General features: G+C 43.8%; 1 protein-coding gene across 2 annotated transcripts in view; it reads right to left on the bottom strand.

The window, feature by feature from the left end:
- The window catches only part of bicd2a (BICD cargo adaptor 2a), a 61247-nt gene extending 45746 nt beyond the window's left edge, over window positions 1–15501 (bottom strand). The window contains exon 1 of one of the 2 annotated variants that reach the window (XM_066697745.1): window positions 14928–15501. In XM_066697745.1, the coding sequence (XP_066553842.1) occupies window positions 14928–15149 (222 nt within the window). In that variant the 5' untranslated portion in view covers window positions 15150–15501. The remainder of the gene's footprint in view (window positions 1–14927) is intronic. The other variant, XM_066697746.1, reaches the window with a different exon arrangement.
- Window positions 15502–15729: the final 228 nt, after the last annotated feature.

The following is a 15729-nucleotide window of genomic DNA, read 5'->3' as shown; positions in this document are numbered from 1 at the left end:
GCAAAAGAACAAGCGCAAATCATTTAATAAACGCTCAGGCCATTTCGTTTTACTCTTTTTAATGAAACCCTAATGCCTGGGGGGCAAGGAGTCTTCCAACAGACATATCAAATCAATGAGGCATGCCGGCAGCTCCAGGGATGACCACAGGCGTTAGCTGCCTTCTGCTGGCCCAGACCCTTTCAAGGTAACAAAGCTTTGCCTTAATGCGGAACTCCAGCCACATTACCTTAAAGTGCTGTTGATTCTAAATACCAAAAAGAGACCAAAAAAAAAAGCCATCAGCTGGAGACGTAATAAAAACAACACTAGGCTCACTGCAATCCGGCCACCCCACTCACAATGTACACAATACCTTTTAAGGGTTTCTAAGAGAGGAATTAGAACAACGCACTGCTCCTTCAGCAAGAGGAAATACCTCTGCCTAGATCACTACACAAGTGCGGTTCTTCACCAGGGAGGAGATGAGTAAAGGTTAGAGATGACCAATCATTCACAAATTATACATTGAACGTTCCTGTAAAGGTATAGCCCCACATCCTTTTAAGTGTGTGTTTTTTTTCGTTTCCTGAATGCACAATGTCCGTTTGCTGGGTCAGGCACTAAAAGATTGCTCATCGTCCTCTTTCACTTCCATGATCTTGATTGGTCGGTGAACAAAAACCCCACGGTAGACCTGCCACTTTTAAATGACTTAACAAAGGACTTCTTTCATGTTTTTGGCGAAATCTGGCTAAAATTCCCAGACTAGATAAACAGCCAGAGGCACGGCTTGATGGAGGTTTTACTGTAGCCATCCATAATCAACGTATTCTCCCAATCCTTACAGGACCTTTTCTTCACGACTGACGGGAAGCTGTAAGACCAACTAATATATATTAACATTGACTGAGATACAAAGAAATCAAAGAAATCATTCTCCATTTTCTTTCTTCATGAAACAAACTGAACACAATAGAATTTACTCAATCTTGATGCTGTAGCAGACAAAGAGAACCCTAATCCTTTCTTTGGCACAGCACTTTCAACAGTTATGTTACTGAAATCAGCCTTTTCCGATTTGAGGATGGGTGAGGAACATTTGTCATTTTGTATGCGTGGATCACACAACGTGGGTGTTAAAGAACAACTTGAGCACCAATCTTAATTCGGAGAAAGAAAGAAAAAAAAGGCACAGAATACAAAGATCTCCAGCGAAAGCCGCGGCGATTTTCGTTTCTCAGTATTACATGGAAGGCCTTTAAAGTGGTCATTCTCTAGAACAGAAAGCGAGCTAGCCCTTTTTTTCGTCCAGTACACAGCACAGATGTTTGAGAGGAGGAGTGCTTACCTCGGTCTGGGTCTTTAAACTCATTAGGGGAGCCAACGTGTGAACACAGACCGAACACCTAAAGAAAGGCGACTGGTTCCCACAAGAACCTTCGCATCCATTAGAAGCCCTATTCTTGTCACCCCTGAGAGCCTGGCAGAGATTCAACCACCCCCCCACACCTTTTGTTGTTGTTTTCTGGCCGTCTCTATGTGCTCCCGGTGAACTCTTCACTGCTCTCTCTCTACTGTAATATGCAAAACAAAGGGAAGTAGCTACCAATGGTAACAAGGGGACATCTCAAGATGCTCGTATTGGGGAAAATCACACCACTGCCTCAATGGAGCCACAATGGAAGCAAACAGAAGACAGCCCAATGCCCTACTTAATTTTGTTTAAGAGTGTGTGTGGAGGGTGAGGGGGGACGCAATAAAACCCTGTAAATTAAAGTAAGGGAATGAGTAATTATATTCTACCTTTCAAATAAAAATGTGAGTTACTTGAATTACCACACGGCCAGTAATTAACTATAGCCCCCAAAAATATAAACCTTCAAGGATTTCAATAGTTTCTTCTCCCTCACACATAAAGCCAGCAACTGTGTACTGCCCTATCAAAGAGCCTTTGTGCAGCTCGACGCTCACAGACATTAATCCTAATGAGGAAAGAGGTTATTAAAAAATATCGAGCGTGTCTGCAGTCATTTACCCGCACAACAGTAGCAGGTATGGATATGCCGACTTTTTTAAAACCATCGCTGTGGGGATTCATCCTTCTCAGAAGGTTCAACACCTCGACTGTAGGAGACAAAGAAGTCTAACGGAAAATAGCTGCAATTATTTAACTGTAGACCCTGGCCTTCTCAGGGAAGGGTAACGACAAGATTTCATTTCACCAAGTGCTCAGTTTAAAAAAACAACAAAAAAAACAACAACATCTTATCTTTGTATGAACGAGGCTGCCAATCAGAGGGGGGGGGGAATAAAATACAAAAAATGAAAAAATCTTGACTTCTTTGCATGCCCAAAATACGCCAAATGATAAAGGGGGGAGGGAGGGAAAAAAAAAAAAAAAAAATTACACTTCTGACAGCCCTTTCTATTTCAGCCGGAAAAATTAATCGCTCTCCCAATTCTAGCGTAAATCAATCAAACTCCTCTTTATCTCAATCCGAATGGGGGTGGGGCGGGAGGGGGGCTAATTCAAAGCGGTAATTACTATTAATGACTCGCTCCCCCCTCCCTTCGCTAATGAATGGCTGCCAGCCTCGCATCCCTTTTGAAGATATGAAAAATACAGTAGCTAGTGAGCAGGGTGGGCGTCTGCCATCTGCGCACGAACCTCTATTCCTAGAGACTATGCAAATCAACGTTAAAGCTCTCGTGCCCTTGTTTGGCTGGCATACGTGGACCACAACGAGCTCAGCGCTGAAGGGCTCATTCAGAGACACAAAGGAATGTGTAGCTGACCCCGGGCAAACACACGTATGAAATTATCTGCTTTCCACACACACAAACTCGGCGTCCGCTTTGTGTACTTGGATCTGAGGATGAGCTATTGGGCGAAATCTTCAATGTTCTTCTGGTTGTACGGAGAAATCTGCCTCAACTGAAGGCTGAGACTCAACTCAGGGATGCTCTATAGAAGAACTTCCTCATATTTATACTGCCCGTTTATGTTACACTGCCTGGAGGGGAGGCCTGGAAGCCGTGGACCCCCAGAGATTTATCGCCTCTGTCATCTAGTAGGAGTTTCTGTTTCTCTCTCCTGCATGCCCAATGGTTTACTTTTACATTTTGTTCTTTCAATCTGTCATGCGCTCTTTGGAAACCTTGTGAAGGGCACTATACCAAATAAAAATGGGTGGGTTGATTGATTGATTGATTGATTGATTGATAGATAGCTAATCTGGCTCCTGAATCTGAGTACTCATGTGGAGGTATAGAGCATAAAGTTGGAGGTCATTAAGTGTAATCCTTAACTATGCACCAGACAGCAGTAATCAAATCCAAAGGGCACAGCAGGTGAGTGAGTAAAGCCATGGCGAGTTCCTCTCAGATCCCTGCACATTTCAGATGTCTGAGTCAGCCCCGAGACATAGATTGTTTTCTCGTCTCTCCGTCCCATTGTGCTCATTAACGTTGTCTTCCCTGCAGAGCCCGTTGAGGCTGTCAGAAGGCATGTCTCCCTTGACAGAATTCCTGCCTGGTGCAGAAAGTAAAGTCGGCTAATTACAAGTGAAAGGCAGGGCTGAATCTCTTCTGACAGCCAGGAACGTGGCCGATATAGATCAGTGTGTCACTTCTCCTTTCACTGTGGTGATGTTGCAACAGGAAACACAGCATTTCACATTGTTGCAGTGAGTAATATGTAATATGTTGGTGGTAATATGTTTTTACCACCAAGAAGAAGAACAATAAAAATACAGACCGATATCATTTTGTATGTTCATTGTTGTGTTTAATTGCAACGCTCCAGTAATTTTGCACAGCCTACTCAGTACAGTTAGTCTTAGTCTAATTTAGTGCATAGAATGATGCTTAGAACAAGGCCTGAATGTTTGCCTCTCTTTTGAAAATGGAGGTGCTTATTGGTCAATATTAGTAGCAATAACTTTGAGCTCTAGTTTCAGTAGCCAAGGTAATGCGTCACTAATGTATGCTACACACTAGCATACAGATGGTGTAAAATGTGGCCCCCACGAAATCACTGCCTCTCACTGCATTCAATTATCCATGACTTTGACATCGTGGCCTTTCAGCTTGAAGTCAAGGATTTCCTGTCAGGATAATATTTCATCTTCCTGCTCCTATAAATACACAGCCGTCAGCAGAAGTAAACAGGAAACTGCAGCCAGCTTTTCGAGGACTGTAATTCAATTGCAGTGGGAGAAAGTTGAGAGGAGTCACGTGTCTCTCTCCGAGGCGTAGAGGTGTTCCTGGTTCAGCGAAGTCACTTCCCTTCTGTTCAACAGCTTCGTAGCCTGGAATCATCAGCACACGTGCCTCTGATTTAATGAGCTTAATTTAGCCTCCAGGATAAAATATCGATTTCATGATTCTGACCATGAAAACGTCATGCACATTAATGGATACGTTCCTAGAAGACGGTGCCGCACGGCCTAATCACTATCCATGGAGAGGATTAGCTCTTAAGATTATTTGCAGACGTATTCCTTGACATACTGCTTCTCAGTCAATTACACAAGCTGAGATGACAGAGGCATGAAAGAAAAAAAAAAAATATATATATATATATATATATATATATATATATATATATATATATATATAAGAAGGCGCAACACAGCGCAGAGATAAGCCTTGTGATAAGCGACGCCGATTGAGGTTGCGGTTTTTTTGCATAACGCCCCAGATGACGGAACACGTACGGAAAGCTGCAACATTAATGGATGAGCTATTGCATTAATAATTGTTAATCCGGACGGGTTTCCTGGTTTCCTGCCGCATGCGACAACCACGTTTCCTACAATGACGACCACAGAAAAAATTATCAAAGAAAAATAGTAGCTATGAGAACATTACAAAAGATTACCCTAATATTTTGTTACCGCCAAAGGGAAAGAAACTGACATAACATAAGATACAAAATAATGATTAGACAGTAATACAAAATTGAAGGGAGCCAATAAAGGAAGAGAAACGCACAGCAAGCACTTGAAATAATTGGTGCAGTGTCCTGAAACGCGTCACAACAATTCTGCAACAGAAGCTCTTTTCATCATTCAACACAGGGGCTTTTGTGTGAGGCCCAGTTGCAGCCACTGCCTGCAATCAGAGGTAACAATACAGAGGGACAACAGGCCGCCTGTGAGGTTTGAACTCAGAGAGGCTGACAGGGAGCTTGCTGACTTGTCTGCAATGAGCTCATCCTCCAGATGGAGCCAGGAGGCGGTGCTCAGCGGCGTACGTCTCTACCCTAAAGACGCAGGGCCGGGGGCTTCGATGCCGGAAGATTGCATCATTGCCACGGCTTATAGCACAGCGAAGTGGTGGTACATCTAACCCAAGCCTTCAAAGAGTATGGGTATAGTTTGAGGTTTAATTAGAAGAAATATGTTCCTGTTGGTTACTATGCCATACAATTATACTGAAACTACTTATTTGGGATAACTTAAAGACATCTCTATAAAAAGTCTTAAATTGATCATCAGGGATATCGGTCATCTTCCGCACAGTTCCTGGTTTCACACGAGTCGAGTGCAGGATTTCCATTTTCCTGACACAATGCTTCCGGGGGAGCTGGGGCAGGCTAAGGTGAAGAGATTCACTTTGATGACATTTAACGGATGAGTTGGGATTTGACTCATGATCTCCTGGCACCTCCGTGAATTAGGAGAGAGAAAAAGCCAAAATAAATATAGAGGTTCAAGCTACAGTATGCAAGGACACTGGTCCCTGTACCGAGTATGTCAAACCAAGTGAATCCTCACCACTGCGGCAGGTCAAAACCACTCAGTATCGCCGAACGGAGGCGGACTACCATGTCAATTTGGAAAATGCTGCCTCGCTGTCTTGAGACTAGCTAATTTATACTGGGAGATAAGAATCAAATTAACTGCATCCATTGCTTAATGAAGCCCCTTGCTAACCAAATCAAGCTAATGTAGCCATGCAGTAATCTGTCAGCAACCTCTATCAACGGGAGCAGATGGACGCTCAGAATGAACCATTTTCACCAGCCATTCGGGGGTGAACACTTTCAGCAGCCCAGCAGCAAGCTCTTTCTACATAAGCACGGTGTATTAGTGGCCCTGCTGGGACAATTGCCGATGTAGGTCAGAAATGACTACAAGTTGAAATGGTGTCTCGTCAATTTTAGATACAATTTGCTCACAAATAAAAGCTCCCCAAGGGACGTGTGCTTAAAGGTGAAATATCACCAAAGGGACACAGTCAGGTCTGGACATCTGCTTCCCCCTCCTCCTACTTTCCTTCCCTCATGTACTCAACCTAAAATGTCTAACAGCAGTCAAATCCATTACTGCACAGAATTTCTCTGCAGCAGCTGCAACATTTCATAAGCAACATTAGCACCAAACTGCTATCCTCAACACAAAGGACCAGGCTACGGCCAAGATCGATAACAAAAGGGTCCAGCTTGCTTATTCCAATGCTGTAAGGTTTCATTTATTTAATTAAGAATTCTTGTTTCTGTGCAAAACTACACATTTATAGAGACACACCCTGAACAGACCAAATATAAAACAGCTGTTCGTTGACATCAAAGTGCTGCACCCTGAAATGCCCCAAAAAAGTAGGGCCTTTTCCCTTAACGTGCTAATTTAGACCAGTGTCGGTTTAAGACTGGAATCCCACCGTCCACCCAAACAGGCCACCCGAACGTGCCCTGCGCTGGACATTTTCCCAACTCATAAGCTGTTTTTAGAAAGACAGGGATTCATCCTCTTAGTAGCCATAAGGGAGGGGATTTAGGACTTTATTTAGTGCCATTTAGAAAAGATTACCCCTTAATTGCAGTGCGAGCTGGCATGGATGGTCACAGCTGAAAGGCTCAAATGAAAGGTGGCGCACAAAGGGGAGGGACAACAGGGGTGACAGTGGATGGGTCGAATGCTGGCTGGGACAACAGGTTTTCATAACTCCCAGGCTCAGAATAGGCCCGCTGACAAGGGCCTCTGCACACACGCACACACACACACACACACACACACAGGCCTCCTTGGGAGAGAAAGAGCAGGAGGATAAGATGCAATTCTTTAATTTCAGGCATCCCCAGCAAGCAGCTGCTGTCTCTTTGCGTGGCTAAGACTCAACAGAGCCAAAACACAAAACCCATTCATCAGCATGCAAATCGGCCACAGGAAGGCCAGTGGCAACTGCAGCGAAAGCACGGATCGACCTGGCAGCGTTTCGAATGCAAATTCCCACATGCCCCACGTTGTGTGCCTTGCCCAAAGGTGAAGCCCCTGTTTAAGATTCATCTGGATATTTGTTTGGGAAAGTTTGATCAATAGTGGAAGACAGAGGGCAGAACTCAGAGGCACAGATTGGGCCACTGATTATCTTCACAAACCTGATTAAATCTCCCCACACAGTGATACCGGTTTGGATTATTTTTAATATCTCTCAGCCACAGTCAGAACACAATCTTTCATACGGCAGAGTGCTTTGTCAGTATCCAACACTGAGGTTCATACATTCAAATGAAGAAAGGTGAGAGTTTTCTCCTCAAATACCTCCAGGCTGAATCAGGATTTTCTATGATTACTCACATTGGTTATATCTGCTATATCTCCTATTATACACTGCTTTTAAAGTTCCCCCTGTCTAGTTATTTTGTATTTATAAGTACAGAACCAGCCTTAAAAAGGCATTATTAATTGTTCATTGGTTAAGAGACTGGCAGTGGCGTCTCAAAGGAACCTACTTTTGGGCTTTTTTGTATTAGCGCTGAGGAAGACTGTCTTTTCAGTGAAGGAGCCTGGGAACCCAGGCCCCTGTGTTTCCTGTCATTGTTTCTCCTACACAAAAAGGTAATGTTTTTCAAACACAAGGCATTCTACCATAATTACCCAATCAAACTCCCTAGTTTTGCAATAACATCCCATGTAGGTTAACAAAACCACTATAGGCAAATAGGAGAAACAAAGTGGAAAAATAGCAAGTATTTAGGAAACAATAGCACACCTGCCTTAGCTAAGGGTTTTCTACATTCCATATTCATAAACTGCAGATTTGTTAACTCCTAGTGACCTAAACGACACAAAGGAAAGCGAACACCTATTGAAAGGGGTTTACACAGCATTGTGAAATCTGGTTTGGTTTATTTGTGAAATTCCCGAACACAATCCCAAGCTGCTCTCACAGGCGTTACAGTGAGACGGGATGGGATGAATGCCTGCACTGTGTTCCCCGACACCCGCCACAATACCAGAGCTCTGAGTAACATCAGTCCTTTGTCATGTTAACAGGATTTGGACAGGGAGCCACAGAAAGCGTATTTACTTGGCGAAACAGTCCACTAACTCACTGGAGTGCATATATGAAGTTGAGCCCCAGACGAAAAGACCCAGCCTGTACTCGTTTTCTTTTCCCAAACTAATCTGAAAGACCTTGACGTCTTTATGGCCGACAGTCTTTCTCTGAAGAATCCCAATAGACAATAATACCGACGAAGTGTTTTATTTTAACCAGTTTGTTTACAGGACGATTCCACAGTGTATAAGGCATTCTTCATCAATAGAATAATCCACCTAAGAAATGTGGGTCATAGAGGCCTCCCTTGCTAACCATAAACATGTTGTCTACCTCTTCCATTTGAAGGTAAGTAAAGTACCGTAGAAGAGTGTGGTTCTCGAAAAGATATTTACAAAATGATACAGGAAATGTGCCTTTCTCCCAGCCACTTACTTCTTCTTAGAATTGCATTTTCTCTTTCCTTAAATCTTAACAGATGCTGAGATATTCATCTGCTGCAACATGGCTCATTAAAGTGCTACCTAATGTAATTTCAACCACAAAAAAATGCTCCTTTCTTACTTGAAAAGTAATGACGAATCAGTTTTTTTTCTCCAGTTTAGTCTGGTACCGATTTCTTCCCCTGAAATCCAATTATCTCTTCATTGTCACCACATGAAGGAAAGTGAATAAAACAAACACCAATCTCTTTGATGCAGTGGTATCTAAATGAATGGCAGTCATAGGCTTTTCAAGAACGTGACCCAAACATTTGTGGACAGCTGTCTTTCCGCGGTGCTCCACGGCCTTAGAAAACGGCAGTGATTGAGCGCCTGCGAGACACCGAAGAGTGTGGTCCACGCGACAGGCCTCGAATCAGCAGAGGTCACTGGCCGCGGCTCGGGCTGGGAACTCACCATGGGGTGGCTGTCCATTGAGAGAGAGGACACCACAGAGCAAAATAATCAGTGACCTGAAACTAATGTCTTAGCAGATGGAGGCATTAATCCACGGCTTCAATACTCATGAATGGATACCAACACTTCACAAACTCCGGGAAAAACATGTGAAAAATGTGTGGTAGGGTGGGCCACCTGTTCTTCCAGACGAGGGCAAAAGTTAAAATCGTGTGTGTGTGTGTGGGGGGGCGGGGGGGTCATAACCCGACAGGAATCCTTCTGCAGCGGTATCCGAGGAGACAACTAAGAGGCTCAAATGTTTTGACAGGGAATGCATCTCTTGATGTGAAACAAAGTTTAATACATTAAAAAAAAAAAAAAACTTTGGTCGATTTGAGTAAATAATGTACTGTAAAATACTGCTTGTTGACATGAACATTTTATTTCAGCTTGGCAGCAGTAAAGAATAAAATAATCAAAAAACACATTCTCCGTTTGCTGCTTTGATTTTAAAGGAGTTTGAGGTTAGCATGCAAATAAATGCCTCTAATCACATGGTAACAGTAATACATATACACTGTACTTTCTTTCTTACCATAAGTCCTACACAAAAGCGTCTCTTAAATAGGCAGACTGGGGATTCAGTGACCGTGAGACAGGCGACGGTTTGAAGAATGGACTAGTAGTAAACAAGGCACTGCTACTAGGCAACTGCAATTCCAGAGAAAAGTAACTTTCAGCAAGTCAATTAGTGGAGGTATTTGAGACAGATTAAGCCAGTATACGTCCCTTTTCATGGTTCGTGCTGGATGTCTCAGTCATGGCAGAGATTGCCAGAACCTAGCCTGAGGAGTCCTTGTGGCAGTTTGTTCTGATCTCGGCAGCGGAAAACAAAGACAACATCTGGCGTTGTAAAGCACAGCAAATATGTGCACGCACGCACGCACGCACACACACACACACACACACACACACACACACACACACACACACACACACACACACAAAAGTCTAGACAAACTCAAGTGTTTACTATGTGAAAGAATGAAATCAGACCCAGGAGAAACCCTGTGGGGCATCAATCAAGCCTTCAATTCGTGGGGAAAACTAAATTGAAGGCCGTCGCCAAGGTCTGCTGCCATTCTCTGGCCTTCCTAAGGAGCAATCCTTGAGAACAACATCGGCACACACACTCAGGAGGAGTAAATAGGATTGCCGTACGTATAAACCACTAGTCTCCTATACTGTGTACTGCTGGACAAATGAGGACCCTTGTCCTACAAATAAATGTGGACAAAACCAAAGCTGTAGTACTTTTCCCAACCAAGAAACAAAACAACCACACAGCATTTGTAAGGGGATGTTAATCTACTCTTTGAAACGTGACTGAGCATGTGTAGTTTTAAATCTAGCTGAAAATAATGTGTTATCCTATTACAACAATAATGGGAGGGGATACATCACAACTAATTCAAATAAGAATACAATAATTTATATATTTTTCTTTTCTTTCCTTTGCTGTCATTTCTAACCATTCCAGAATAAATAATTATATAATTGTATTCCTCAAAGACAACACTAAGTTAGACTTTTTTTTTTTTTTAAATGGACACTGCAAGTACTGAACATACACATACATACACACACACACACAAATGCCAACTCCCTGAAACACCTAAACATCCACAGTGAGCTTGAGTTCACGTCTACCATCTTAACCTCATAACAACATCACAACAGATCCACACGGCAGTTGACGTACTTTTATCGGCAGGCCGTGGTTCCCCGACGTAGCCCAAGGACGTGCCAGAGAGGTACACGTCTTGTCTGGATAAAACTCTACAAAACAGGCCCAGTGGATCGAAGCAGGGGACATTGTTGAGCAAGAAATAAATGTATTGTGTCTGGTTAGGTGTTGCTTTCAAAACTAGATCTGCCCGCGTTCTCTCCGCAGCCCCAGTGATTGTGCTGCTGTGTAGATGGAGACGGCGCTATTTTTAGATGCTGCATTCGTCCTTGCTAATGCGCCGGTGTCCTCACTCGGCTCACCTTATAGCGTAGCGGGACAGGCAGGCCATGATCCTCGCAGCTTCGTGGCTGCGGGCGCAATCCGCCAGCTGCTCACTCGTTTGACGTTAAAGGACAGGACAGGCAGAGGAGCGGCCGGGAGGACCGGGCCTCGTTACCTTCTGGTGACGCAAACAGAGGCTCACTCCGACGTGTGGCTTTTGTCACCGCTTGGCGTCTTGGTTAATTAGTATCACAGCTCAGACTCACTTAAGAGTTAAGACTGATGTGAGCTGTGCTGCCACACGTGGGGGACAGGGGACAGACTTCAAACATCTGTGGTCAATAATAAGAAGCCAGTGACTGTAAAAGTAATAAGGAATTCCTTGTGCTTTCACAGTATATAACAAGCCCTTTTGTGATCTAACAATGTGTTCTTTAAAGAAAAGAAAAAGAGGCTGCAGGCTTTCCTTCTCATTTTACAGTTTTACTGTTGCCTGCCTGTAAAAATACTGCACTCTTACTGTTCAGCTAACATTAAAATATATTTCTTCCATTGAAAGTAAAGCACATTCCTGAATTTTGTTCCAATACAAGCATGAAATCCTCAATTCAACCTTCAACCAAAGGTGGCATAAGAGTTGAGCATGTAATTCTAGAACTACAAGGTATGGGAAAAACATACTTCATTTCAGTAAAGTGTGACTTGTGCACATCGCACATAACGCCTAAATAAGCTCATCAATAGCAACGTACATCATTTTACTATTTTGTTAATTCACCAGATTTGAAGTCAAGATGCAAGAGGGTTAGTTTCCTTCTGAGCAACAGGCTACTCGGGCTTAGCAAATTATAAAACACTTCATTAAAGTCATCAGTTTAAATCCAGCAAATAGAGGATAATCAAGCATTGTGATACAACTCTGAGCCTTCTCAGCTCGTTAACTAGTTAGCAAGTGCTATTTCAGTCAAGCTAAGCAAAAACGGGTACGTGAAATAATAAAGACTAACTGCTGGACAGGCAACGTCCGTGATGAGGCAACTGTCAATCCTCATCACAGAGGCTGCAGAAACAGAGATGGTCTCTTAAAGAGGGAGTCCAGAAATCCTAGTTAACAAAAAGGACAACAACAACAACAACAAAACCAAAAACATCTGAACTATCCTTAAATCATTATTCTTCATTTTTGTTTAACCTCAAATAAATAAACACATCAGTGTGCTGTCACAATCATGAGTCAGCAGCACAATAAAAATGCAGAAAATATTAGGAAAAAACGCGACTGTTGTGGAAGGTGGTTTAAGGACATCATTTCTTTACCCCCTGCAAGAAAACAGTCATTTTTGTTGCCTTGGTTATGAGATCAGCCCAGGCAAACAACTGCTGGCTTTCCATCCCAGTGTTGTGGGAGAGCCAGAGGAATGCATGGGAAATGAATCACAGAGCAGGCGGCCCCGTGGCCCCTCTCAGTCACAGAGCGATTGTTCAGCAGGAGGCTGGAGTGGAAGTGGAAACGCTGAAGTCACTGCTTGCAGCTCACTGCAGATCTCTTCACTGGGGCAGGAAGACTGTTTGCATCCTACAGACAGCATACCCGCGGGGGTTTAGCCTCTCTCCACTGCGGAAACAAATAATCCACAATCCTTGTTTGAGGAAGTGGGGGGGAGGGTTTTTGTCACAGCGCATTTGTAAAACATATTCTCCATCGTACAAAAATAATACTGAATCATAAGAGTGTCCTACAAGGAGTTACAAAAAGGCTCTGAAACCTATAATAATAATTCAGGACACATAACATGCCTGTTATTCCAGATTTTTGTGTCGTAAAGCCTATATATAATAAGACTTGTTAAATATACGGTGTTCAGTTTAGATATGGATTCACAGACAAATAAAATAATAAAAACCCATATAAAAAGCCAAATAAAATGTTAAAATTAGTTCTATGCTTGATTTTGTTTTTGTAAGAAACACACTTAAGCTCCTCGTTAAAACACTGAAAATCATTATCAGGCGCTGCAGGGGAAAGTAGCAATCACAGAATGCATTCATCGTTCCAGCTACAGTAATTAAACATGCCACAGTGACGCAGACTGCAGCGTAAGCATCTGCAATAGGCATCTGCATCTGCACTGAATGCTCAAAAGAAAGTTCAAGTCAATGTAGATTGCTTTAGAAACGCTCTAGGCCTATATAGCGTCTCCTTTATTTGTGACTAAATTTGGTTACAACATTATACAAAAGAGCTGAAGACAGACAGTTTTGAAGGCTACTTTACTTTTATCGTTTTAACATCTGCTGAGCCAACAAACCAACCTTTTGGCGCAAAAAAATATTTGAAAGTACACGGCCCTCCTTTATCTCAAATTCCTTTAAGGGAACAGTCAGCATTCCTTACATTCTTGTGTGATTGCAGCTTGTCAGTTGGCCATTTTTCACACTTTAAATCCATTGGTTCTCAGTTAAGTTCAAAACAGATCTTGGGTTTTATAGGTATCCTGTCTCTAGGTTGTTTAATTCACCACTCGTTAATACCACTTGATATCATGGAAACAATCAAAATGGGAATGCTGTCACAAGACCAAACGCTGACAGGATTACCAAAACGGAACGAAAGGTGTGTGGTTTGAAAGAGTGAAACATCATCAAAAACACAAAGCCCACAAAAAACAGCTTTATCGATGAGATTTTCTGAGATGTGAGATTCTCTCTCCTGACTCCTGATGGATATTGAGCAGCAGGCAGGGAGTTCGCTAATGTGGGAGCTTCGTGTAAGACAATATATTTACAGAAAATTCAGATTTGGCTAATTAGCTCCAACAGAAGAAGAAAACTATTTGACTAAAACAAGAGGCATTGTAGGCGTAGGAGACTGTAAACAGTCTGATTGCATTAAAAAAATAAAAAAATAAAAAAAGTCATTTTGCTTTTCCTGTAAGGTTATTATTATTTTTTTCACATTATGGTCTTCAAAAGGACCAGTTACTGTATTTGCAGGCAGCTCAAAACTCCTTATATTATAAAAAAAACAATTCTAATTGCAGTAGATAACATATTTAAAATGCAAAACTGTAACATACAAAAGATGTGTGAAGGAGTCAGAAATCACAGTTTGATTGTATCTGGTGTAACAATATGCCCATGGCAATAGATTTAGCAATAAAATACAAATATGTGAAGGGCTATAATTTTAATTTCAGTCAGGAAATGTAAAAGACCTCTGGGTTATATGTGGGGAGATTAAGTTAATTAGAAACACAACCAGTCTAGTAATTAGATAAATAAATAAATAAATCACATGCAGGGGGCCAGTTCTCCTATAAACATGTATTTGGTTAGTTTCCTACTTGTAACAAAGGTTGTAGCTATATTACATCGGCGACATTTATAGCTACCAATCAGCAGTGCAACAAGGCAGAGCACATTAGAGACTGCACTGCAGTACCAAAAATAACGCACTGAATATTCTACGACAAACACCATTCATAAATAACCACATACTCTTCATCTGTGTGCACTGCAACGTCCTGGAAATACAAATATTCAATCGACAGTGCAGCCATCATGGTACAAACTGCCCCGAATGACAGATCGGCTCGGTCAGAAGAGAGTGGCGCAGATGTCCGCAGTTCTGCGCAGATCTGCACAATGTCAGCGCTCCCATTGGCGGAGCCGCGCAGACCCGCGCAGAGCTGCGGCAGATCCACAATCTCAGTGCCGGACTGACCCTGGGCTCTCGGCGGCTGTATTCGCGCATCCGGCGGCCTCACCTCCTTCAGCTGGTCCAGCTCCTGCCGCACGACCTCGTACTCGGCCTCCAGCTCGTCGTACTGCTGCTTGAGCTGCTGCTTCTCCTCCAGCACCGCCAGCCCGTACTCCGCCGCCTGGATCTTCTCCCGGCTCGTCTCGCTCAGCTCCCGGGACAGCCGCTCCACCTCCCCCCGCAGCGACTCCGCCATCCCGGGGAAGCCCTTCTGCTCCTCCACGGACATCTAGAGGGGGCTGGCCGGGGATGACCCGCCGCCACCGGGCCTGATCCCGAGCGACGAGGGCGAGTCTCTACTACCGACCTTGACAGGATCGCAAGCGGCGCTCGGTCAGTGCGGAGTCGGTGTCGGCGCGGCCTCAGCGCATCCGATCCGCATGCTTGTGCTCCGGCGCGGCGTGCTTTTCTCTAGAGCCCTGCCGGGTGCCTTCCTCTCAGACCGAAGTCAGCTCTCGCCGCTGCAGCCCTATCGTGTTTTCTTTCAAATGTGCTTCATGGCTGCGCTGTCCGCTGCCCCCGGCTTCTCCTCCTTCACGGTTAACGCCGATTGGGGGAGATGCCAGCAGCCGTGAGATCATGCAGTGCGGGGATGGTGCTCCAAGACGGCCGCGGTGCACGCCGGGACATGTAGTTCTCTATAGGCGACTCGCGTTAGGAGAGCCGGGGGAAGAGGACTCCAAGTCCCGTGGTGCACTCCGAGTTTGCACATGTGGACAGCTGAGTCGCTGCCCAGGCTGCAGCACTTCCTCGGTGTGTGGCGATCTGGAGAGGTCGGAGTGCCCCCTACTGGTTAATGAAGATTTTGC

Source organism: Amia ocellicauda, chromosome 3 (genome assembly GCF_036373705.1).
Source record: "Amia ocellicauda isolate fAmiCal2 chromosome 3, fAmiCal2.hap1, whole genome shotgun sequence".
Lineage (NCBI taxonomy): Eukaryota > Metazoa > Chordata > Actinopteri > Amiiformes > Amiidae > Amia > Amia ocellicauda.
Note: the sequence above shows the minus strand (reverse complement) of the source record. Positions and strands in the feature narration are given on the sequence as shown.